At 39.1% G+C, this 27,892-nt stretch overlaps 1 protein-coding gene across 2 annotated transcripts in view; it reads right to left on the reverse strand.

Annotated features, from left to right (window-relative positions):
• The window catches only part of UNC13C (unc-13 homolog C), a 405,344-nt gene that overhangs the window by 192,835 nt on the left and 184,617 nt on the right, over window positions 1-27,892 (reverse strand). For both annotated transcript variants that reach the window (XM_048867013.2, XM_075133069.1), the window contains exons 12-16: window positions 27,714-27,877; window positions 13,348-13,498; window positions 7,488-7,556; window positions 6,476-6,565; window positions 3,825-3,953 (exon numbers count right to left, since the gene is read on the reverse strand). In XM_048867013.2, coding sequence (XP_048722970.1) covers window positions 3,825-3,953; window positions 6,476-6,565; window positions 7,488-7,556; window positions 13,348-13,498; window positions 27,714-27,877 — 603 coding nt within the window. The remainder of the gene's footprint in view (window positions 1-3,824; window positions 3,954-6,475; window positions 6,566-7,487; window positions 7,557-13,347; window positions 13,499-27,713; window positions 27,878-27,892) is intronic.

Consider the following 27,892-nt stretch of genomic DNA (forward strand, 5'->3'; position numbering starts at 1 on the left):
CGGGGTACCACCTGGAACTGGGGTCCACTGAGCTTCCTTGACCCTCCAGCCTCGGCTCCCTTTACACTGTCCTGCTGTGACAGACCCTCAAGCTCCCTCCAACACACATAAGGGTTGGGACACACCCAGCAGCAGCTACATACAGACGCTGACATCAGCTCTGCATGGGAAGGCTTCACCTAAGAAACTGCCCAGCTACTCAAGTGCACCCCCCCCCCGGAGGGTAAATCCAAAATTATACCATTTTGAGCTGCACAGGGAACTGTACAGCGTAAGTTCATGAAATTCGCCCCCTCCCTCGATGTGGAGAGGAATATACATAGCTTTCTGCCCCAAGTTATGACTCCCACACACGCACTGGTTTTAGACAAAGCAAAAATAAATTTATTAACTACAAAAGATAGATTTTAAGTGATCATAAGGGATCGCTAACAGATCAAAACAGGTTACCTAGCAAATAAACCAAAAATCAATCTAAGTTTAATATACTAAAGAGATTGGATTTGAATAGTACATTCTCACCATAAATGATGATTTAAGCTGGTTGCAGAGATTCTTAAGGGGCCAGCTGCCCTTGCTTGCAACCCCAGGTATTCCTTTCACAGGCTAGAAACCCCTCTAGCCTGGGTCCAGCACTTCTCCCCACTTCAGCCTTGCTCCTCAGGTGTTTTCAAGAGTCTCCTTTGGGCAGGGAGTCAGTGAAGAACCTCGATGATGTCACTCCGCTGCCTTAAATAGCTTTTGAAAATGGTGGGAACCCTTTGTCTCCAAGCTTGGTTCCCACGCCTTTCAGTGGATAAACACTGGTATTCCAAGATGGAGTCCAGTACCAGGTGATCTGGTCACATGCCCCTGTAGTGTTGTTATAACAGCCATGACTCGGAGGCTCTTTGTAGTGTCCTCAGGAAGGCTCCCCAATGGGAGATTATCTTCTTCTAAAACCTATTGTTCTCCCTAATGGCCCTTCCCAGCCAGCCAGCTAGACTGACAGTTTTTTGCCTAGTGGGTGTTCCCTAGGTGTAAACACATTTATAGTAGATACATAGATAATATTCCTAACTTCAGATACCAAAATGATATATGCAAACAAGTAGGATAATCATATTCAGTAATTCATAACCTTTTCAATGATATCTCACATGCCTTATCTTTCAAAAAATACATCATCATTATGCCATACTCATATCATAATAATATTATGATGAAGAATATGGGGTGTAGTGTCACAGTGTGGGCATACCATGGATTTATGTAGTGGCATTATAATATTTTCTGTCTTTATTATCTATCCTTTTCCTAATGGTTTCTAATATTTTGTTAGCTTTTTTGACTGCCACTGAACATTAAGTGGACGTTTTCAGAGAACTATCCAAGAATGATTCCAAGATCTCTTTCTTGAGCTAATGTAGACCCCATCATTTTGTTGGGATTAAGTCTTCCAATGTGCATTACTTTGCATTTATCAACATTGAATTTCATCTGCCATTTTGCTGCCCAGGCATCTAGTTTTGTGAGATATCTTTGTAACTTTTCACAGTCTGCTTTGGACTTAACTATCTTGAGTAGTTTTGTATCACTGGCAAATTTTGCCACCTCTCTGTTTACCCCTTTTTCCAGTTCATTTGTGAAAATGTTGAACAGTACTGGTCCCCGTACAGATTCTTGGGGGACACCACTGTTTACTTCTCTCCATTCTGAAAACTGCCCACTTATTCCTACTCTTTGTTTTCTGTCGTTTAACTTAGAGAGCTTTTCATTGGAATAGTAAAATTATTTTTTCTAGTAGTCCAGTAGTAAAACGACTGTTTCTTAAGAAACAGCGATATATTATGCACAGATGGTTTAACACAGAGAAACAGTTTTAATACTGCAGTAAAAAGCTCTCTCTGAGAACATTCTTTTCTTCCTGCAGGCCCCAATTTAGGAAATCATCTCTCCAACTCAATGGGACTTAAACATGCACTTGAAATTAAGCCAGTGCCTAACTACCTGCCTGAGTTGGGGCCTTAACCCTATGGTCCACGGAGGCAGAGTGGGCTACTGGAAGCCTCCCTCTCAAAATCACTGATGCAGCAGAGCCTGCTGCAATGCACAATGTCTTATCACATGCATCTTCTTTTCATAGGAGTATTTAAATAATGCTGTAACAGACACTTTAATATTTGAATGAGACTTGATTTAGATTTTCATACTTTATTTATAGAAAGCAAACAAAACAGGTATTATGAAACTATATCTTCATGGTAAGTGAAAATGAAGATTCAGTGCTGTATCCTTAACACTTCTTGGTGTGTTATCACAGGGCTCTGAGAAATGTGTGGGTGTTACAATATCAAGACAGGAGTCGCTTCCATCAAAACCTTTCTCCGCCTTTTTTTCAGCACAATATAAAAAAAAGTCCTTGGCTCTAGTGTAAAAGGAAACATTCTCAGTGTTGACAAAATAGTCAATAACTCCTCAAAGGTGAACAAATAAAAAATGTGAAGTATTTCTTTCACTATATACACCCTTTATGTATTTGGAGGCTTAAAGTTACTGAATCTTGTGTTTTCTCAGACAGACCTTAACGCGGTTCAATGCACTCCATTGATTTTTGGAGAGGAAATGTTTTGCTCAAGGGTACTATTGAAAGGTTATCTCACCCAAGGTTTGATATCTAGAGATAAATTTGTTTGCTCATAAAACAGGACTCAAACAACATAACCAGTCCTTTCTCATTTCAGAACAACATGGACTCAATGCATTGCTCTCCTTGAACTCAGATGGATTCATGTCAGAATTCATGTATTTGGGTCTGACTGCAGTTTCCTTTTGGATAATGATTTGCTGTGTCTAATCGCATATAATATGCATGTTCTTATATGGGATACACTCTAGAACATATATGTCTTTTCCTAACTGGATAGTTTACTCTTTCCAAAGTGGGAATAGTCACTGAAATATCATTTACAGTCAAACATTCACAACAGGGCAAAGGCATCGTACAAATTATACACAGGGAAAGCAATGGTGTTCTATAAAGGCATGGGTGTTTTTGTAGGTCAGAGGTGTGAACTTAATCATTTTAACATTTATCAAATGGACTGAGCACTTTACAGAAAAAAGTGACATTTACAAGGGCTTGTGGTGGTATTTGGAAGATGACAAAGGCTATATTATTTTGTGTTGATTTCTAAGATTTGACAGGCCCTTATTCAAAAAATTTCTAGCAGTAATCCTTTTTTAATAACAGTTCCGAACTTCCCTTCTCCTAAGGTAAATACAAAAAAAGTGGTCCCCAAGCATGTATCTTAGTTGTTCAAATATAAATCTAAGGCACAAGACAGACAGCATACCACTCTTAGCAAATGGTGTAACACTGTTTCCCAATAGCCAGTTTAGTGAAAAACAAATCTCTGGATGAAGCCATTACATTGTTTGAAGAAATATGGGATTTTTTTCATTTTCCAGTTACAGACCTCAGTCAGTAATCAAATCTAATTTCCTCTTCCATAAAGTCATGGACATTTTTCCTTTCTTGCCCCATGCAAGGAAACAGATGTTTGGATTGACATTTTCACATTCATTTTGATACTCATATCGTTAATTATTTTAGTGTTTCATAACCCATCTGTGAGTTTATTATACCTTGCTTCCTCCCTTCTTACTCCTTCCCCTACAGATATAACAGAATTAGGCAGGGTCCTTATATGTAATGGGACTATTTGAATGTATTGGACAAGTGTTTTCTTTTTGTTCTGTATTTATTGTATTATTACCTGCCTTATATAAACCAACAAAAAAGAATGAACAAAGGGATCAAGAAATTCTAAGGTTGGTCTTACCTGATCCATTAGCTGGGAATAGAGTTCATAGCAGTTGTCAAAAATATACTTGTAGGTAGAGTCTAAGCAAGCTCTGACACAATCTTTAACCACCATACTGGCTCGAGGTGGACTCTGCAATTCCAGGACCTTATAGAATATTTCATAAAATCAGAAAATAAGAGAATTTCAGAAACAGCTGGACTAGAAAAATGTGTATATTATGTGTAGTGAGTTATCTGTCCAATGCAGCATTGGGAGCAATGAAATATAATAAAGATCAATACAATATGAAAATTACATAGATTTATGCATGGTGGCCTCAGTCCAGAGAAGCACTGAAACACATGCTTAACTTTAAGCATAGGAGTAGTCCCACACTGAAGCTTACTTCAATAGGATTATTCACACGAGGAAACTACAACACATGCTTAAGTGATTGCACGATCTTGCCTTTAGGCCTTTATTCAGGAAAGCAGCTAAGCACATCTTTAAATGTTTTCCCAAATAGGAATGATCTTTTGAATCAGTGTCTTAGTGCACAAACAGCTACATATTTTTTAAAGCATTGATTTCTATAAACATTTAACCTATCCATTAAAATACATATACTTAAGCTGAGTTTCACCTCAATAGTCCATCTTTTTGTTCTGTGTTTGTACAAGCCCAGTACAGTTCTAGTCCATTACTGAAGCTCATAAAAGTGTTACTGAAATATTATTCTTGCTACTAATAGGATGTGTTTGTTAACACACTATTAGATTAACAAAAATTGAAAATTTTGATTTGTGTTTCTATATCTAGAGCCAGATGAGGCAATTTCAGAGGGATAGGTGTGTTAGTCTATATCAGCAAAAACAATGAGGAGTCCTTGTGGCACCTTTGGAGATGAACAAATGTATTTGGGCATAAGCTTTTGTGGGCTATAACCCACTTCATCAGATGCATGGAGTGAAAAATACAGTAAGCAGGTATAAATATACATCACATTAAAAGATGGGAGTTGCCGTACCAAGTTGGGGGAGTCAGAGCTAACGAGGCTAATTAGGGTGGATGTGACCCATTTCCAACAGTTGACAAGAAGGGATGAATATCAACAGAGGGAAAATTATTTTTTGTAGTGACCCAGCCACTCCCAGTCTTTATTCAGGCCTAATTTGATGATGTCATGTTTGCAATGTGTATCTTTTCCTTATCATGTGGAAATCTTGCTCACTTTATTCATGATCACCTTGACGTTGACTACTTGTATATCTATGGCAAGTAGGTTTTGGCCTAATGTCATTAGCCTCATTTTGATGTTTGAAATAATACTAGGACACAGTTTCCAATAGGAAACATTATTCGTCCTGATAAATACCTGAAGCGTCTCAGCTGCTTTTGTTTGATTTTCAGTTTATTCTGTTCACTAAACCTAGCCCTAATCTTACTCCAGCAGAGAATCTTTATACTTAATTTTAACTGAGTTTAAACAAATGTTAGCGATTGGGTTTTTTTTAGCTTTCTCCAGTAGAATGATTTTTATTTTATTGGCTTCTTGTTAATGAACAATGATAAAAAGTCAACAGAACACTGACTTGACAGACTAGGTGAGTAATATTTGCAGCTGTGTGCTCTTAAAGGTAAAGCATTAATTCAGGTGTAACTTCTGCATCAGAAAAGCAATTTCTGGAGTCCTGACACCAGTGAAAGGGTCTCTTTGCAAAGCAGTTGTTCATAGCATTGAAGAGATGAAAACAATATCAAAAGTCACCGGATAGTAGAGGATATCTTTGCCTGGCTTTGGAGGCAAGAAAACTACATTGAGCCTGTCCTCTGCCAAGCTTAGAAAGATGACAGGAGCAAAGCTAGTTTCAGTGGTGGCAAAGGAGCAAAACTGAACAAGAGATTCTTTTTTTAAATACAGCTGTTACATACAGTACAACCTCAGAATTACGAACTGACCGGTCAACCACACACCTCATTTGGAACCAGAAGTATGCAATCAGGCAGCAGAGATAAAATAAACAAACAAATACTGTACGGTACAGTACTGTGTTAAATATAAATGACTACAAAATAAAGTTTAAAAAAATTTGCCAAAGTAAGAAAACCCTTTTTGTGCTTGTTTCATTTAATTAAGATGGTTAAAAGCAGTGTTTTTCTTTGGCACAGTAAAGTTTCAAAGCTGTATTAAGTCAATGTTCAGTTGTAAACTTTTGAAAGAACAACCATAACGTTTTGTTCAGAGTTATGAACATTTCAGAGTTCCGAACAACTTCCATTCGTGTTTGTAACTCTGAGGTTCAACTGTATATTCTAAGGAGGTGCAGTTCAATAATATATCTTCAGTTAAACCTGAGAAAGATAAATATAGTTTGTGGCATTCTGCATTCTCCCCCTTTTACATTCTTTCAGTATAAGATTTCCATTTAGCTAGATCTTCAGAAAGCTTAGGGATTTAATTTAAAACTAAAGCAGCTGAAATATATTTAGAGACTATCACCAGTGATGTTCTGTATCTTAAATTGAGTCTCAGGGCAGAATTCATCAAGCTAAGATATCAAGAGCACACCCTAATCATTGAGGTTTGATAGTTGTGATCCATGGCACCAAATACAGTGTGGCTTTCCTAGAAAAATAAATGTGCACTGTGTTTCTCTGATGCCAGTAACAGAGATAAAGTGTGGTACCTTCATTCGAAAAAAAGTAATGCTGGTTAGCAGGTCTACTGTTGATTTCAGGTCTTGAAGCCTTTCAGAATTGCTGGCAGGAAAGTTATCCTAGTTAATTGGGGAAAAGGAAATAAGCATAAGGTTTAGGGCAAGACCCTTAAAATGTTAAGGAAAAAACTCACAAGAAAACAAAGAAAGCGATAAACACAGTGTGTGGGATTATCAACTGCGCTCGGGGGGTCCATCTACATTCCCTTTGAAGTCAATGGTAAAATGCCTAGTGACATCAGTGGGAGCAGAGTTAGGCCCAAACTGACCATTCTTGGAAGTCTTAGGGTCTGTGATAACGACATGCAAGTTTCAAAATATTGCATTGCCATTTCTAAAAATCTCATAGAAACAATACTGCAACGAGAAGGTTAAAGAAACGCTGTTTGTGATTTAAAGGAAACCCTTTTATTTGTTCTCCATCGTGTATCAGTTAGTTCCAGAAATAAAGTTAGTAGTTTCATAATAAGCTTAAATGAATTGGAATTTATGTGAAATACTAAGAATTCCCTAGATTAGCAGGCAGATTGATAGCCAGGAAACATTTTTGGTGGTCCTTTAATGGCCTCATACTATCAAAGGACTAGTCAACTATCCTTATAATCTGATAGGGAGTAGATATTCTTCAACCCACAGAGAGACACATACGCTGAATGAAACTTTTGATTTTCTAAACTCTAAAAAACTGCCCCACCAATTGTAATACCACACAATGACCCTCTTTTCTTAGCTCTGATAATCTCAAGAAGGAACAGAACAACTTACTCAACCCAGAAAATATGGTTTTGTTAAAACACTAATGTCCTAAAATTTGAATTCTAATTCAAGGATTGGTAATACAGTGTGAGCACCTTGATTCTTTCAAACTTCATGTCAGACGAGATATTAATATCTAAAACTGATATACACAGATAAAGTGCACTGATATATTTATACTAAACAATGTATGATTTGGTCCCTTGGTAGGAGCTGTTGTACATACCCTGTATTTAGATAGGTCAATCCTCAGTGAATTGTGCAATTGATCCAGCAGTTTTATGAACTTTTCCCTCTGTACAAAGAAGACATGAACATTTGCACATGAGAAACAATGCGGTGCCAAGTTTCTGTAGTTATGAGTGTAATCTATAGCCCACACATTTATCACAAAGCATACAATCTGCTGTCTTCCATTCTGGATCTGTTTAGAAAGTGTGCAGTTTTCAATTTATTTGTATAAAAGCATTGGTCTGACATAACAGTAAGTATATCAGAAACCGTAAATGTGTTATGCCTTCTGCCATATTTCATGATTCATCTAATATAGCACAAATTTCTGGCATTCATTCACCATCATGCAGCCTTAAAATGGATTAGTGAAGTGCAGCAGCCTTTCCCCTAAACTGTTTTCCTTTATCTTAATAACTGATGTGTTGTTGAGTAAATAACTAAAACAAAAATACCCAGGGAAACGGAAAAAACATTGTCAGAAGACTCTGAACAACAACAGTATCAACTCAAATTAAAGTTCAAAGGTTTTCAGTGATGGGTGTGTGGCTTGTCAGAAAAGACCAGCTTGTTCTGGGTCTGTATTCAGCTCCTTACAAAACACTGCTTGCCTCTTTTAAAACTGTAAAACATTATTTTTTTTCACAAGGGAGTTTTAGCAAGATGTAAACATACAGAATGGGGAGGAGGTTGGGGACTCCTCTGATTGGTACAGCAGGGAGCCAGTGCTCCCCATTCTCATAGCCCACCTTAATCCCCTTACGATGGTGGTGGATAGTTAAAGTCCAAGTCATGGGTTGGCTGGGGGACCTGAATGGAAACAAAGGGGGGCTAGTGGAATCCCTGGAGAACTGATTTGAATAAACATGGATTTGCCTGCACTGTACACTTTATCTGCCGGGTAGTCCCAGACATCTATATAATAAAATTGCGGCCTGATTAAAATCCACAAGTGTCTCCTGTCCTCCTTGCGGTGTACCCAGACAATGACCTATTAGAGATGGTGGCCTTGTGAAACCTATCTGAGCAATAGCTTTTCCCTTTGAAAATGAAGATTGACTTATGATTTTAGTGTATAAAGGCCCAAGGGTAACATTTTAGTGCAATGCATACAACTGAGCAGTGTGAGTCTCAGGACTGTTAATGAGAGTTGTATGCCTTTCATGCTTTATGTTGAAACACTTATGCTCCTTATCCAACTGCAAAAAAACATGAAGTTACACCATCAGAATATGTAAAGGCTACAGACTATTGGAAGTAGCAAGATCTGATATCCATAAGCGTATATTCTGACCTCTATCACACTTCTGAACTATGCAATGATGTGACCATGGTATAACTTGCATGCTTTCTCTCATATACCAAGGGAGTACTAACCTACACATAAAGCCTTTAATCTGGCATAGTTCCATTAAGTGTTCAACACAAGGGGATGTTTTTGCCTTGTTATAAATCTCCACTGAAATACTCAGACAAATCCATCCCAGATGTAGGCTTGAGGACTTGAATTTGGGATGTTCTTTTTGATAAATGGTGTGCAGCTAGCCGCTATCATGCAACCTGACCCAAAGGGCTTCAGAAATGAGAAAAATAATCTTATATTTTGCCTATAAGTCAATTGTTTGAAAACAGAGCCCAGAACCTCTATTAGGGATGTTTTAATACTGTCCTTCTACCCATCTGTTGAACTACGAATTGGATTGGTATTTGTGTCAAAGGTAAATTGGCATGAACATCAGAGAGAGGACTTAATCTGCCCCTCCAAGCTGAGGATAAAAAAAATGTTCTGATCACTAGCAAAATGGAAATAAAGAAGAGAAAATCCAGGGTGAAAAAAAAAAACAGCAAAACTTTACATTTCAAAAGCTGGCTCAAACACAAAACATCTGATACTGAAACAGTAGAGTGCCATTTCAACAAAAGTATAAGAGCCAGAATGATTTAATAACAAATAGGGCTGTCGATTAATCACAATTAATTCATGCAATTAACTCAAAAATATTAATTGCAATTAATCACAGTTTTAATCGTGCTGTTTAACAATAGAATATCAATTGAAATTTATTAAATATTTTTGGATGTTTTTCTACATTTTCAAATATACTGATTTCAATTACAACACAGAATACAAAGTATACACAGCTCACTTTATATTATTTTTGATTACAAATATTTGCACTGTAAAATGATAAACAAAAGAAATAGTTTTTTTCAGTCCACCTCATACTACTACTGTAGTGCAATCTCTTTATTGCGAAAGTGCAATTTACAAATGTAGATTTTTTTTGGTTACGTAACTTCACTCAGAACCAAAACAATGCAAAACTTTAGAGCCTACAAATCCACTCAGTCCTTTTTCTCGTTCAGCCAATCACTAAGACAAACAAGTTTGTTTACATTTACAGGAAATAATGCTACCCACTTCCTATTTATAAAGTCACCAGAAAGTGAGAACAGGCATTCACATGGGACTTTTGCAGCTGGCATTGCAAGGTATTTACATGCCAGATATGCTAAACATTCGTAGGCCCCTTCATGCTTCAGCCACCATTCCAGAGGACATGCTTCCATGCTGATGATGCTTGTTAAAAAAATAATGCGTTAATTAAATTTGTGATTGAACTCCTCGGAGGGGGGGAGGAATTGTATGTCTCTGGCTCTATTTTACCCACATTCTGCCATACGTTTCATGTTATAGCCGTCTCAGATGATGACCCAGCACATGTTGGTTATTTTAAGAACACTTTCACTGCAGATTTCACAAAATGCAAATAAAGTAACAATGTGAGATTTCTAAAGATAGCTACAGCCCTTGACCCAACTGTGGAAAACATCCTAAAATATTTAAATACATTGTATTCTATTATTGTTTAACAATGTGATTAATTGCGTGATTAATTGCAATTAATTCTTTTAATCACACAATTAATTGTGATTAATTTCTTTAATCGCTTGACAGTCCTAATAACAAATCATCAATGTACTTTTAAAATTAGCAGCTGAATAAACACATCTAAGTTTCATCGCTACAATATTTGGTAATATATTAATTAAATAATAGTAGTAATGTATAGTCAGATAGTACTTTTCATCTGTATATCTTACAGATGTTCACAACAACAGGTATCACTATTACCCTTTTATAGAGGGGAAAACTGAGGTGCATTGAGTTTGAATCCCAGTCCCGGGAGACACTGCCACCAAACTGAGGATCTGATCCTACAAACCTTTATTATTGGCTACAATGCTTGCTATCACAAGTAGCTCCATTAACCTCAACATATTTTAAAACAACAACAAATGGAAATGTAATACAGTATTTGTTCAATATTTATTTAATGGATGCAACAATTAAGATGATTATTTTTTGGAAATAGGATTTAAAATAAAATTATAAGATGATCTGAGTAAATTGCCAAAGGGAGTTAGAAAATGTCTTAATGTTAGGAACTACTCTAGTAGGACATGGGGTTAATAATCAGCCACTTGCAGCATCAGGCCGTTGGAATGGCTCCACGATTCAGCCATTCATTCTTCCACAAGATCACAATAAAAATGAGTTTGACAGACACTAGTTCTGCTTCATAAAGGTGCTGGTTTGCATTTCATCCACAAATATTTAGTTTCAGTTACGGATTTAAACATGCAAGGCCCTTCATGGAGAAAATATGTAATAATGCTGTATATAATACAATTCTGAATCTAAATTTGATTTACTGCATACTGTGGAAAAATGCCCGGAATGAATTTTCTTTACAAAAAATTTGTTTCAGGCACAGATGGAATTATTTTCTTGGCCATTGTCTGAAAATTGTGTCCTCTGTTGTAAAACAAAACAAAACAAAAAACACCAGAATTATTTTTTTGGGGTTTAGTAGCCAAATTTTATTATTTGGTAATAATGCACTTGAAAATCATGCAGAAGTGGAAATATTTTCATTACACTTAGTTTTGGAGACGGGCCTTAGTGCTCCTGACAGCGCTTCATGCAGCAGCAATTCGTACTTCATTAATATTAATTGTGTTTGATATTTGATTAAATCCCAAATTTATTAAAATAGATATTAATAAATAATATTTTAGAAATCATTAGTGTGTGTTTGCATTTGGTAATGAAACAGAGGATCATTCCTTAAAAATAGCTGACATACAAATAATAGCAATGCAAACTGAAAAAAATGAAGAATTAATATATTAATTCTTCAGGGCCAAATTGTGTTTATGCCCTATCTCTATCTACCCACATCAAGAGTGCCAGTATGGGAGTGAAAGCAGGCTCCCCAGACCGGCTCCTCTCCTTTCCTTCCCCAACCTCCCCAGTGCAGCTAGGGGAGGGGAAGTGGAGGTTGGAGAAATGAGCAGATCCTTAGTTCTACCACCTCCAAAGCACTGGGCAGTACACATTATGCCAGGTATTGACAAAGCACAGTTTACTCCCTCCCTGGAGGTGCTGGGGAACCAGGAGAGTCATGATCTCCCTCCCTTTGCCACTTCCTAAGAGTAGGTATTACATCATCTCATTATCTTGCCCTTAGTACACAGCACACTCTAATTCCATACTGAGTTTTCAACAACTGAAAACTACCCTTGATAAGCCAGTTTTCTTGTCTTGTATAGTGAATGACTCTATATAAAATCATTCTACCAGGAGTCTAATTTTAAGAGCCATCCCAATGATACCAAACAGAAATATCATGTTTAACTTCACTTTCCCTATACAGGATTGGCACACTTTGATCATGTGTGTTTTCTAATAGTCATGTCATGATGCCATTCACTTCTACAAAAAAGAAAGAGTTCAGTACCAAACCTGAAACAGTAGGTGTAATCTTTAGTTTCTTAGATGAAAGATTTATTGCAAGCACTTTCCCTAATGATGGAGACAAAGGAAAAACACCTATTCTGAGTTCCTATTATATAAGTAGAATTATTCCTGTAACTAGTTAGAGGGAATATCTTAGTTGGTGTTTCCACTATTGATAGTAACACTCTCACCTGAAAAGATGCTGAATCTTCATTATAATGTTTCTCTATTACTGACTTATGCAAAATTGTAAAAAAGACACATTTTTTGAAGATAGTCACTACAAATATCCTTAAGCTAATGGTTCTGAAGGTTCTATTCTGATTACTTCGGGCCAGATCCATTGGGTCCACGTACGTACACTGAAGCCAATATCCCATCTGAGGAACTGGCCTATCGATTTAATATAGAGTTGTGATGAGTTTGTAAACTTCTACCTTAAATCAAAACAAAATCCTTCTGATGTGAATTTCATTGAAAAATGTCACAAATAATGTGCATGCCAATCTTTATGTATGTAAGAGTTTAAAAAAAGATGTGACCAAAGTACGCAGTATGCTAATGTTAACTTATCAAAGAGACCCAGGGCAAAATTTTCAAAAGCATCTAAGTCTCTTTTTCAGAAGTAACTAAGGGTACAGCTACACTTGGAGTTGTGCAGACATAATCAGACTAGCTTTTATTGAGCCAGAGCACTAAAAAATTGTAATGTAGCCAAGGCAGCATGGTCAGAAGCAAGTAGTGGCACAGATTAGCGGCTCAAGTACAAACGCACCCGGATGCTATGCGTACGTGCTTGCGGTAGCTAGTCCATGCTGCTGCCCATGCTACTGCGGCCACACCATTATTTTTAGCATGCTAGCGCAATGAGAGCTAGTGCTGTGTTTACATGAGCTGGGAATCACAACCCTAGCTCCAAGTGTAGATACAGCCTCAGACATTTTTGAAAATATTATCATCCCTAATATCATAGGTTCCATACTACATCAACTCTTAGAAAGTAGATACTGGGAATTCTATCATATTGCCAGGATAACAAAATGATACTTACACCAAAGTTGGTAGCAGCAAAACGATCGGAGGCAGACACATGAGTTGTAGCTGTAGTGTGAGCATAAAAAGCATTTATGTTGGCCAACAAGGTACTCATCACCGCTGGAACTCCAGAACACATGTATTTAGAAGACAGACATGAAAAGTGTCTAAAATTCAAACAGAGATTACCATTAAAGTATTAGAAGTATGCTATACAGATATATTCCAAGTGTTCTCTGGATAGCTTCTGCTTTCATTTATAAATTCACTGGTATAAATTAAGTAACATCATTGACTCCAAATGGCGGCTCTTGGGACTTACACTGGCATACATGAGATCAGAATCTAGCTCTGATCTATACCACTGCTATGGGTTGTACACTGGTGATTCAAAACTGAATACAACTAGAAGTGTTAACTGATTGTATCAATTCCAAAATAAAATGTGATTATATATAGTTATTATATTTGGCTGTATTAAAAGAAAAATGTTTATCAAATACAAAATTTATCACAGAAGGCTACAGTGGGTCTACACCACCCAGGTTAGTTTCGGTTTGGAAGAGTTTGGGCGGTAGGAATAAAGAGGATGACATTTTGCTAAAGTATTACTGAGGCTTATTTTTTAGGCTATTTTACTACTGAGAAGTGGGACTTCCAAAAGTCATGGAGACTAGAAATCTTTCCATCTTGCTTTACACTCGAAAGAAAGAGCATCAATCTTACACTCAAAGAACATTAATACTGGCAGTGCACCAGGCAATGAAATATTGAACATCTGACTTGCACTCAGATGAGAGTGCAAAACCCAGAATACATGGTCTTCTTCTAGAATCATTATCAATTGCTAATCATTCTGTTACATAGGACAACTACATATAATTAGATGAAATTCTGACTACTGATAAACTAATGAGAACACAATGTCAGCTGTAAGGTCACAGAGCATTTAAAAAAAACATAGTACTGTATAAGTCATAAAGAAGTAATAATACACAAGGTAAAAAATGATGAGGAGTTCAATTTCAACACTTCTCCTAAATTTAAAACAAAGTTGATGTTATTGTTGGTACACATTTTTCTGTTTCATTTGAATAAAAAAAATGAAAAAGACTTTGAAAATATGAAATACCATAGATTGTACAGAAAAAAGAATGTAATACAAGCACCAAATGCTTAATTCTGTATAGGTCAACTTAAGCCAAATATACTAACTCATGCCATTGCTAATGTCATTTTCCACTTACGCTGCTTGTCCATATCTCCTCCCTCACTTTAATCCTGTCACTGGATTCTTGTCTATAAAACACATTAAACCAAACTCCTGCTACATTCCCAAAACTCCCCACTTAATTTCACACAGCCTACATCACTGCTTTTATATCTTCCAACTCTCCTATTCACCCCCTGTGGTGCTCCCAGTCCCTTCTCTGAACTGCTCCCTCCATCTGCTTTTTTTTTCCCCACTGAATGCATCCGATGAAGTGAGCTGTAGCTCACGAAAGCTTATGCTCAAATAAATTGGTTAGTCTCTAAGGTGCCACAAGTACTCCTTTTCTTTTTGCGAATACAAACTAACACGGCTGCTACTCTGAAATCCATCTGCTTGTCACTGACTGTCATGTCCTGATCAGTCCCAAAAGCTGCAGCTGCTCAAACCCCCTGCTGGAGAGACAAAAATGACTCTTTCAGGGTCCACAATACCATTCCTGGCTTCATGCCTTCAACAACACAGATTCTTATGATCTCTTGGAACAGTCTGTCTCTTCATGTCAGCCAAGCACCATCTCTCCCTGTCTTAAAAGCTACTTTCTCCAGACATAGGTATAATATCAGGCGGGATGCCAAGAGAAGAAAATAGGGCTCTCTTGCAACCCCCCCTTCCTTCCCAGCTCTCAGACTGGTGTGGAGAGGTCCTCAGCACCAGAGCCAAAAGTGCTGCTGTCAGCTGCAGCAAGCAGCCAGCCCTCAAGCCCCCTCCTGTATGAGAACAGCTCTCAGAAATAAAAACTCCACTCAACATCTCTATGTTCAGCCAGCAGGGGGAACGAGAAGAGCCTAGAGGAGAGCTTCCTTTTCTTCCTGCCCAACAAGCTGCTCCACCATACCTGCATCATGTTTGGTGGGGGTGGAGTAGAAAGGGAGAAGACACACAGCTGTCCCACTTCCTTCTCAGGGCGGGGGGGGGGGGGAGGGGAGGAAGGAAAATAAGCTCTCTCTGTGATGGAGGAGAGACTCCCTCATTGGGGACACAAAAGAGCCCCTGGAATGGTGCGTGTAGAGGATGAGACACAGGGAGCCTGTGGTATGGAGGGCACTTGGGGGACTATAGGAAGGGGTCAGAAGGAGGACAGAGTACCTGTGACTGAAGGATCCAATGGAGACAGGAGGGTGGAGCAGAAAGCAAGCAGCCTTCCGGGAGGTGTTTACAAGGGTGCCATCATGTTGCCAAAAACTCTTATGAGTTGATGCCAGTCTCTCAACACAAGGTATTTTCCTTGGAGCCCCAACTTCTGGAGTGATGTGATTACATGACAATCTTAGCTTTCATTCAGAAAAGCTAACTTTCTAGCCCTCGTGGCTGTTGAGAAAAGCTCAAAAATATGAACCCAAGGGACTCAAAAATCAGGAGGCAAATATAAAAAACACAAAATTGAGTATTTTTAAATTTTCATTATTTTTAAGCTAATCTCATGATTTTTGTGGGCCTGAGGCATGATTACTGAATGCTTGGTTTGGCACTGGTGTTACTCAGTTTTTACCCAGGAAAACTCAAACCTCAGGGATTGGGCCTTTGTAAATTCTTTGAGAATGCTCTATAAATTATTATTAATAATTAAAACAAAAATGCCTGCCAAACTCCTGTGAGGAAGACCTCAGTGGTGTGGCATTAAGAGGCATGTTGGTGACACATCAGTTTAAACCTGCACCAATCACTATCTGCTTCATGAACACATCAGGGAATAAGAGAAGATAGAAACCTGCAGCACCAACAAGGCAGACACTTGGTTGAGGAGACTGTTCCCATTACCATTACCATCTTTTGCTACCTCCACATTACAAGTCTCAGGCATCAAGAGATAGGAATCCAGGATCAGGAGTCAGACTTAAGTGTATCTGATCTCTGATAATGGACCTCTTTTACATAACTCCTGAGATGTTCTAAAATGGACACTATGTGTAACACCAACAGACCCCGGTCATGGACAGGCGGGATCGAACCTGAGACCTCTGGAGCTTAGTGCATGAGCCTCTAGCGCATGATCTAAAAGTCAACGGGCTGTTAGCTAAGGCTGTAGAGCAAACTCATTAATCTCTCTAAGTGGTCTCAGTGCCACTAGATGGGACAGAACGCCACACCCAGGAGGTGTGTGGGTTACACATGCATCTCTAGACACAGCTCTTCCCCACTAGCCTTACCCAGTCAGGAAGGATATTAGTGAGTGCTACAGACATTTGAGCTTGAATCAGTGACTTGTATCCCATTGATTTCAGGGCAAAATCATCACAACCTGAGTCAGAATAAATTCCAGTGTATTCCCAAATGCTCCAACCACCAGTAAATGCTCCAACTATATGGCTTGTCCTTATTTTAGTTTAAAACATTTTAAGTTTTTTTCTAAAAGAATATAACACAAAAGACGTAATCAACTGAGCCTTGTAATTGAAATGCAATCGGCTGGAAAAAATGATTATACTGCAATTTTCTAACGCTCTACAGCAACTCATTCAAGACAAGTGACTTCATAGTTTTGTTTTAAAATCACGACTTCCAAGAAATAAACAAGTCATTAATTTGTGCAGCCACAAAAATCTTCAAAAATACCTAACCTTCTATTTAGTTTTTGTTATTTTAAAATATGCTGTGCCATTCTTAATAGCTGAGAACACAGAGGATTCAGGCACAGTGCAGGGTTAGTGCGCTCTGGGATGAATCCATCCCCCATTCCCAACCGTGAGCCAGGCTGTGGGGCTGGAACAGTTGGTGAAGCCTCCTGCGGCAGATGCTATGGGACTCATGTTTAGAGCTGAGCAAATAACTGATTTTTCAGGTCGCTGGCAGTTCAAATAAAAAAATGAATTTGGTCAAACCAAAACTGACATTTTTCAGGATTTTTGGTGAAGCAAGAAAGTCAGAAAATTTTTGTTCAGATTTTGGGCATTTTTAACTTTTAATAAAAGTAAAAGAAATGAAGGGCTAGATATTTACAAGTGCCCTTGTGAATCTAGACCCCATTGTTTTTTTTCTTGGCTGACATTATTCCGTGAATGTGTCCAATTTGTTACTAGTTGTCCCAAAACTGCATTTTTGATGAAAAATTTCACCCACTCTACTCAGATTCAAGTGATTCTGGGGTCCCCTCCCTTGCCCGGCCCCACTGTGTCCTTCCATGTTTGACTGTGCAAAGTTGGGGTAAAGACCCTTTCCAGGGCTCCTCCACTACTAAGAGCCTGAGTATTACACTTTCACTTTGAGTAGCACTTACTCATATCAGTAGTAACATTGATTTCAACTGGACTACTCCTGTGATTCAGTGCTACTCAGAGTTGAGTAAAGGTTCCAGAATTGGGTTCTTTGCTATCATCAGCTGGTTTCAACCATTCTGAATCACAAAGTACTTTAAAATGATGATAATCTATCCGGTAAATACATTCTAATGTTTAATCAATTAGAGATTTATTTTTCACTTTTAAATCCCCTTTATAATAAAAGGGAAGCTAAAGAATTATGCCAATTGAAAGTCAATGGGATTTAGGTTCCTTCATTACCTAAATCCCTTTTTAAAAGGTGTTGGAATGCTGAGTAGATCAATGCCTATATACCTTTAAAAATCTGGGTCTAACACTTGAAAACCTGAATTAAACTGGTCATCATCATATTGATCGTACCTCTCTAAGGCCTAAGCTCAAGTATTTCGTATGCAGTATTTATACTATTTTTGTATGACTATCTGAGAAAGTTCATGTAATACTCCTCATACAAGTAGGCTAAAAAACTCCAACTCTATTTACTAATCAGAATGGGTTTCTTGGCATTAGGAGTCCAAAAGAATGAAAATGGGTTTAAGCAGTAAAAAAGGAGGAAATGGAACACATGCATCAACTAAAGTAATTATGAAACAAATCCTGGAACGTGTTCCAAAAATGCCGATGTGCAAATATAACTAGTTCCTTAGCAGGTTACCTTATGGACTTTTATTTTAATGCTGTAGGTATTACAACCTGGCACTAACCTTAACAACATTACGGCAATGGTATTTACACGAAGTCACACTTCTTAAAGATTTATCCTCACTTTTCAAAAATAAAAAATAAAAAGTGTGTTAAAAAAATAAAGTGCAGCAGGTCTTTGAACAATATCAGCAATGCATTAGGCACAAGCACTGCACACAGCAGTTTGTCTTTCTCCAGCTATTGTTTTACTGAACAAACATTTTGCTAGTGCAAGGAATTTTTGCAGAACTGACAAACTTGGTATGTTTTCTTACATACCAAGACAGAAAAAAAGAGAGCAATTATAAAATATAAAAAATGGAAATATGAATGCATGTTTTTCCTATGTTCCAAATAAGTGGCTGTTCATCTTCATAAAAAAATCTTTCAATATTCCAACAGTACAGAGTCAACATCGTCTTTCAAAAACAAATGCAATAATTCAAAATACATATTTTTTTAAATCTATCCTTGGAGGTGCATTTTTGGCTCTCTCTGACACTGGAGAGAGCCTACATTTGCTCAAGGAGCAGAATTTTCCCCAATGTCATTCTTTGATTTAATTACCTGGGATACTACAAAATGATTGACAGTGGGGGCGTAGTAGGTATCTCGAATGAGTTACTGCATTTGCCTTTCATTTCTAGAGACCTTGATTCAAAGCAGAGCTGAACAAACGAATCCAACTATTTTTACATATGAACCTTTTCATAATTTTGTTTCAAGCTGTTGCACAATTAAAATTTCTGTCAAATTGCTAGATTCACATCAGTAACAGGGTAAATGAGAAATTTCTCATGATTTTGATGGGAAGTAACATTTAACTGATTTTTTTTCTTTTAAATTTTGCATATGCAGTTGGAAATAGGCAGATTTTTGAGAGAAAATGGGCTAAGAATAAAATTTCACTTTTGTGAGAGAAACTGAGCCATTAAAAAAAAATTTGGAAACCTCCATTTTCCAAGTTTTTGAAATTTGTTTCAGTTTCTTTGCTCACTTCTAATTAACCTCTAGCTTAGGGTCACAAATGCAAATGACATTTATCATCTCATTCTGCATCCCATTTTTCCACAACAAAAGACCCACTCTAGTTTAGATTGAGATTACGTGATCAGCCCTGAGAAAGGGCGATGCATTACTCCACTCCCTGGAGCAGCCTGGGCTAGAGATTGTGACTCAATCACACTCTCTGTTCTGGCTCCCCAAGGAGAGAGTAAATTGCACCAGAAGTAGGTTCCGTGCAGTTCTTTGGCACAGTTATTCTGGCCAGTGCATTGGGGGTAGTGTGAAGGTCCTGTCCCACCTCCACCATATTCAGCCCACCTGCACAGAAGGGGTTTCATTGTGGCTCTGAGGGGCCTGCTTCCCCTTCCACACTGTTACCCACAATGTAGGTAACACAGGCAGGGTATTGAGGGAGTGTCAAAAAAGCCAGGCCATAATTTGGCACTTAAACATTCAATATAAATGGTGGTGCCTGCTCAAGAAATGCCCAGGATGTTGAAGGTCCATATCAGGAAGATTGGTTTAAATCAGTTCATTCAGTTCTTCATTTTCAAGAACAATATATTCATTCACCAACGTTAAAAAGGAAGAAATTGCAATAAGGAGTTCAAGACTTAGAAATCATAATACTTTTATTATAATGAAAATGTTACTCTCACTCTAAAACGGCTGTTCATTTAACAATACATGGAAAAAGACTTTAGAAATAAGAGTCCAAAGTGCTAAGAGTCTGGTTTTTGGAATGGAATAAATTTAAATTGTTCTTAGCACTTCATAGACTGTAAATTGCAAAATTTGCTGCAATTCTCCATGGGCAATTGTTTAGCAGAGTTACTTTTAACCTACAATTCACTGTCATAATATTTTATCGAATATCTATGGCTTTTTGTTATTCTCTCCTGTCATATTGTTTTGATTTTCTGACACAGATTAACTCCATCCTAGATGTTTAAATCACATGCCATTGTAAACTTTAGGTACATCTAGCTGTGTGCTTTGCTCAGCGGGAGTTGATAATAAATTTGCATAAATATACTATACTATGTAAAGTAAAAAAAAAATCTAAAAAGAGATCTTCGACAGTCATATCTTTTGGAAGTCAGAACACATTAATCAAATTATAAAACTATAAAATCTGGTTATTAAAAATTTTATAGGAGGAAAGAGATTATCAGACAAGACAAGTTCTGGTTACTACTAGACATACCGATCCAACTCCTCTCATTTAGAGACCATTGATACAATTCCATATACTTCACCAGAGATGTACTAATGTAAAAGAACTAGGACTTGAGCCTGCAAACACTTATGTATATAATGTTATTCCCCTGAATTCAGTGGGACTGCTTGTAAGTATGAAGTTGAAGGGTCAGTGCCACATTCAAGAGCCTCAGTCCTTGATTCTGGCTAAGCAGTACATTGTGTGAATCTGAGAGGGGGCAAGGAGGACAAAGGTTGCTTTACTTTGCCTTTCAGCCCCCTAGTTCCTAAAACCAGCTTTGAGCTGATTAAGCTGCTAGTGAAAGTTAGAGAAACCTCAGTGCTGCTCTAAGTTACAGCAGCTGGCAATGTTCCTCAAAATGCCCATTCTGACAGCTGTGGACTGCCAGAAAGCAGTAGTGCTCTAGTCACGCTCCTTCCCCGGGCAAGCTACACATGATTTAGGCCAATTTGATGGCCCCCTTTACACAGTTGGAGTAAGGAGGACATAGAGAGAACTAGGATCTGGCCCAAGGTGTGGATCTCAGCCCTTTAATTCCTTAGATCTGGAACTCTCACTGAAGTAGACTGTTTCTAGGAGTATGGATTAATCACACAAATTAAGCTTTATAAACTTAGTCCTAGGTTATTTAAGGTCAGCCATAAGATAAATTTCCTTTTATTAACCAGGTTAAATTGGTGTTTTGCTTTGGGAGGCCATTTTCAGCCATTTTGCCCAGTGCATCAAGTGGCCAAAGCACAGGGGGGAATGGTATAGGCTAGACGAATGCCTTCGGATGTATTTCACAAATTACACCGTATAAGGATAGACCGTATTATCAGATAAAACAAATCAAAATGCAAATATCTCAGTTATTTTTTAGAATGAAACTACAGGCTTTAGAAATGCTTACATTTGTCCACAGCACGGTTAAAAGGCACTGGATTATTAACATCAAGCACTTTGGCTTCAATTTTGCAATAAAATTAGCTTGGTGTCAAAACAATTTTAAAAAGCTAAATGCAGTTTCCTTACTGTACCACCATAGTTGAAATTTAAGTATGTAACATTTAAATTGCTGTTAATGAGGGATCTTAGTGGCATATTTTCAGTAGCAGCAGATCTGCAATAATAGTCTTATATTGCAGGGTTTTAGAAAATTAATAGAAGGAAACTCATTTGAAAATATAAAATTTCTTCTATTGCCTTTTTAAGTGTTATTAGATGACATTTTTCTTTTTCACAAAAAACTGCAAGACAAATGGGTGACTAAGTATACTAGCACTGTAACACATATGACTTGAGAGGTGGAGCCAAAGCACCCAAAGGAGATGGGGAATAAAGGTCACGGTCTACTCTCTTGATCTTACATTCCACAGAAGAAACCTCATGCTGGTCCAAGGAATGAGGAAATGCAGTTTGTAGCTTCCTGATCCTGAAGCTGCTATGGTCCAGCTTACTCCTGGCGTTGGTTAGGACAGCCCAACACTCGGCTGCCATGGTAGCTATGGTCCTGTGAGCACCTGAGGAATAGCTGGAGCATAGGAATGACTGGCTATTCCTCCTCCCTGTTCCCAACATGACCCTCTTCACCACCCTGGCCTACTCTGGGAACACCCCCTCCCCACACACACACGGTAAATCACCTGTTCTAGAGATTCTGAGTCTGTCAAAGAGACTCCCTACATCAGGGGTATTTCCAGAGTGTGGCTTGCAGTCTGCTTTTAGCTATTTTTCTTGGTGTATCTTTGTGGCCAAAGCACAGGGGTGAATTCCCCCTAAAGCCACGGAAAGAAGAGCCTTCAAACTAAGGATCTGACCCTACTTCCTTTGAAGTGAATAGCAACATTTCTGTTGACTTGAATGAGAGCTGGATCAGGCAGCAAGCTAAGAAAACTCTCAGTTGCTTGGTGGGTGGCATGGTGCTACTGCATCTGTAGCCAAAACCTGGGGCCTGATTTTCAGAGGTGATGACATCCCACTGACCTCATTTGGAGTATGGCTGCTCAGAATCACTAAAAACCAGGTCCATTGTCTGTATGTGTTGCCAATGGGCAGAGGCGGATTACCATTTTGTGGGGCCGTGGGCTAGAGCAAGTGGAGGCCCCTCCCCACCCATTCCATCTGCAGTCGTCTCCACCTTCTTCCCCACATGCTCCTGCTGGGCCGTGGAGGCTTGCACTGCTCCGCCGGCCCGGCCCTCCTACGGGGGAAGCCCTCACACCCTGACCCACTCCCCTACAGAAGCACTGGGAAGGTGGAGTGGAGTAAAGGGGTGCCCACTTTTCTGGGGCCCCCGGGCACGTGTCCCATTGGCCTAGTGGTTAATCCACCACTGCCAATGGGCAACAAGACCAACTAATATCTAACTAATACCACTAAACTAGCACAGAGAAGCAGGCAGACACTGCAGGGATTCCATCTTGCTGGCATAGTCAATAAGAAGGAACTGAGGGATGATGGGACCCACTCTGCCCTTTATGCCCTCTGATAGGAGCATGCCAGGCTATCTGGGCTATGTCTGCACTACATACCACTGGTGTCATCGTGCAGCATATGTCTAGCTACATGCTGCAGGTGAAAAGCAGGCTGGTTCCACACTGGGATGCATAGCTACACTTGCCAATGAAAGGCTCTGGCAGAAGGGATGCAGCTGGGAAACACTTCAGCAGCGCCTCACTCTGTTTGAGCCTTTCCCTGTTGCCTCCACCTACCATCAAAGCCAGAGTCTTTCCTGTGGAAAGAAAGGGCCTGAGCAGCAGGGAACTGCCAAAATCCTTCCCCACTCTGGATCCTTTTCCCCTGCCAGAGAGCAGCAGAGGAGGATTCCAGGGGCAGGGAGGTGGCAGAGCCTTTCCCTGTTGCCTCCCCCGACAGAGCTTTTCCCCATTGCAGGAGTCTTTACTTGCAAATTCAATAAAGACATTTTTCAGTGAAAGGTTTCTAACTGATGCACATTGATCCCGCAGTGAAATAACCACTCAAGCCCAAGGGGTAGTTAGAAGGGAACTTTGTGACAGAGAATCAGACCTGTTTTTTTCTGAGAAAGGTTCTAGCAGTGGGGAGGCAGTAAGACCTACACTGCTAATAAGAGCAGTGTAGACAGGGAGGCACAACTTTGGTGACTAGAGAACATGTAGGGTATGTATTCATCTACATACCCACACCCTTCAGACAAGACTTTTTTTGCCTAAACTGTGCCTCACCAGCTTCACTGCTAGCCTATTTATGCCTGTGCTAGGGGGACTTTGCAGGTATGTTCTCTATACTCTGCACGCTTCTTTCAGTGGTGTGGACATACCCCTAGCCTGCAGATGCAGCCCCAACCGACCCTATAGGCCAAAAGAATCTGATCTTGCACACACGGACTGCATGCACACCCAAAAGGAGTAGAATCCATGGGTACAATCACTCAAAGAATCAGTAGCTCAATACAGGAAGGCATGGTTATGGTGAAGGAAGAGTAGCTGGAGGAGCTACAGAGATGCAGCTCTGGAGACAGGAGTTTATGACTGACAAACAGAACAGCTATTGCACCAGCAATGGCTTTGCAATCCCACTGCCCCATCCCCAGCCATTGTACCTCAGATAGGGTTGCCAACTTTCTAATCGCACAAAACCAAACACCCTAGCCCCATGCCTTCCCCGAGGCCCTGCCCCTGCTCACTACATTCCCCTCCTTTGGTGGCTCGCTGTCCCCCACCCTCACTCACTTTCATTGGGCTGGGGCAGCGGGTTGGGGTGCAGGAGGGGGTGAGGGTTCTGGGGTGGGGCTGGGGTGCAGGAGGGGGCTCCAGGCTGGGGGGGCGGGGCTGAGGGATTCGGAGTGTGGGAGAGGGCTGTGGGTTGAGGTGTGGGAGGGGGTGAAGGCTCGGGGCTGTGGGTGCGGGCTTTGGGGTGGGGCCGGGGATGAGGAGGGCTCGGGCTTATCTCGATCAGCTCCCGGTCAGCAGTGCAATAGGGCTAAGGCAGGCTCCCTGCCTGTCCTTGGACCACGCTGCGCCCTGGAAGCGGCTAGCAGCAGGTCCAGCTCCTAGTTGGGGAGCGGGCTGGGAGGGGGAAGATGGACAGGAGGTTCTGCGTGCTTCTTTTTCCCACAGGCACAGCTCCCCAGCTCCCATTAGCCGCAATTCCCTGCCTTAGCCCTGCAGCACTGCTGATCAGACTTTTAACAGCGCGGTCAGCAGTGCTGACCGGAGCCACCAGGGTCCCTTTTCTACCTGGCATTATGGTCAAAAACCAGACACCTGGAAGCCCTAACCTCAGACCTTTCCTGGAAGGATCAGGTCTAAGGATGAAAGGGTGTCTGTGGCCACTTAACCTCTCTGAAGAGAGCAACAAAGCTATTAATCAGTACCAGCTGTTGTGCTTTTTGTGAATTTTACCAAAAGAGACTAAATGGACAGAGTCTGCAAACCAGAGCTTGGAGTGTCAAATGCTTACAAAGTGTTCCTCTGAGCCAAGTAATTACATTCAAATTCTCTTTCTGTTGTATACTGGAAAACTGCTTTTCTTTTAGACTGAAGATATATTTACCACGAGATCTGCTCTTTATTCTGATTTCTCAATTCTCCAAAGCAAGAAACTGCAAAATTTCTCTTGGTTGTTAAAGATACTCCTCAAAAAAGATGTCTTTTCATAAACACAAGCAAAGCCAATTGATGATCACTCCCAAAGAAAACTCCCTGCAGTAGAACTGCAGTATTTTTACCAAGATGCTTTCTTGAGCAGTGCACATACTCTTAAGAGCTGCCCATTAGATTTGGCTGAATAATTCACTACACAAAATGTACTTGATAAATTATCTGTATGAGCCATTCATTGTGAGCACACAAAATTTAAAACGTGATAGGTCATGATAGGCTTCTTTTCCCCGACTGGGTGATCATAATTCTTAGTCCCCAGTTTCTGGTGAAATTACTTGTGATTATGAATCTGAAATTCACATTCTGCAATATTCTACAATGTTTGCTTTACAATTTCTAGTTTGGAATTCCTGACAAAATCAGTTCATAGAATATTTGTAGATGGCAAAACACAAAAAGGGGACAAACCAATCTAGGCCAATTCATAAAAAATAAAGTGAATGAAGAGTCTTAGAAAATGTGTTGCAGTGTTTGCTCGGTTCTGTTTCTCTTCCTTTTTTATTTCTATGGTGAAAATCAGCCTGTTACATTATTTACCAATTGAAAATTGCGGTTTCCTCTTTAAATGAAAAAATCTTTCTATTTTTACTACTACTAAATGAAAACCTTAATCCAAAAGAACCAAACATACACCCCTAGCTTACATCACATTTGAAATCCAGAAAGAGTTAGATTTAAACAGTACTCTCAAACTTTCCAATAGATTTTTCATCTAGTCATCATGAACTAAAATACAAAAAAATTCAATAAAGACATTTTTCAGTGAAAGGTCTCTGACTAATGGACATTTATCCCCCAGTGAAATAACCAGTCAAACCCAAGGGGTAGTTAGAAGGGAACTTTGTGACAGAGAATCAGACCTGTTTTTTTCTGAGAAAGGCATCCCATCCCCAGGCCTTAACTCTCAAGAGATTATCATGGAGCAGAACCAGTATTGTTTTTGTTTTCATCAAGGAAGTGAAGGCAGTAGGAACCATACACAGCATTGTTTTATACTATAAAATAAAAGTCATTTCTCTGTAAATGACTTGATCCTAAATCATTTATGGGAACATCGTACAATAGAAATAAATCTAGCTATAAAATTATAATAGTACATTAAGTAATAATTCACCTCTTTAAGCAAGATGTAATGATGTACAAAGCTAATAGAAAGATAAAGGAGAGAGGGTAAATGAATCTAGTGGTTAGAGCAGGGAACTGGGAATCAGAGGTTTAGGTTCTATGTATGCACACTCTGTGCATGAGTTTCCCTACATGTAGCATGGATATAATAATATCAGAGGGGAAATGTAAGGTTTAACTAATTCATTTGTCCAGTGTGGTTTGAGATCCTTGGAGGAACTGCACTAAACAAGTGCATTTAAATACAAAAATGCCCTTCTACCTTGCAGATAGAGATCCAGTACAATATTTAAAAAAAGCTGCAGGAAATAAAAGAAATAACCATTGCAATAGATGGTGCCATTAAATCCTGTGATGAAAAACTTTGGGGTTTATGTGCCTTAGCATTAGAGAAGACAATTTGTTTTTAAAATATACTATCAAGAAATGGTGGAAACAAGATACATGCCCTGAATAATAATAATTAAAAAAAATCTATAACAGCAACTTTTGTAATGTCAGTGAATTTAATAATATTCATCTGGATTTCCATGAGCATGGTTGAAAGCAGAATTTGGTCCTTTTATACTGACGGATTTTCCACTGGGCAAATATACCGTAGATAATGGAGAATTATTCTCCTTTAAGCTCCAGACACAAAGCCCCTTAAATAAGAGGTCCTGTTCTAAAGTGACCAGAGCATATTTCAATTTAGATTATCTAGTGCAGACTACAAATCACCTACACGTTTTAGAAGTTGTGGTCAGCATACCCTGTATATATATAATTGTGAAAATGTACTGTTGTATTATTGACATCACCATTAAGTTTTCTGTACTTCTGGGACTGATGTTTTATCACTACACCTACTGATTTACTGATTAATCCAAAAATAATTTGGTCTGAGCCAAAGCCAAATGATGAAAATGAAAGTCTTTCCACTGACCTCAATGGGCTCTGGATCTGGCCCACAGAGATGATGAGGGTGTATTGGTAAGTATACTCTGTGGATAAAAATAATAGCTAATAACACTTTTACATTTATACTGCTAACTGTGAAGTACTTCACTCTGAGTATTCTTTGAGAAATAGATTTAAGTGACAGACGTTTTTGATCAGGATTGCATGTGAAATGAAGAAACAAGAACGAAGGTTTTGAATTCTTCACTCCCCTCTGATAGATTTTTTAAAAATTAGAAATGGTATACTTACGTCATAGCTTGATAAATATATTCAATTCCATAACGCATTGCAAATTCATCTACAATTTCTTGTGCAGCAGCATCAAAGTACACCTTCCAGGCTTCATCTCCTTTCACTTCAGGGATTTTTACAACACCATTAGATTTAACTTCAGTCAAGTAATGGAACAGGTTCTAAAGGTAAGAGTT

This window comes from Caretta caretta, chromosome 10, assembly GCF_965140235.1.
Source record: "Caretta caretta isolate rCarCar2 chromosome 10, rCarCar1.hap1, whole genome shotgun sequence".
NCBI lineage: Eukaryota > Metazoa > Chordata > Testudines > Cheloniidae > Caretta > Caretta caretta.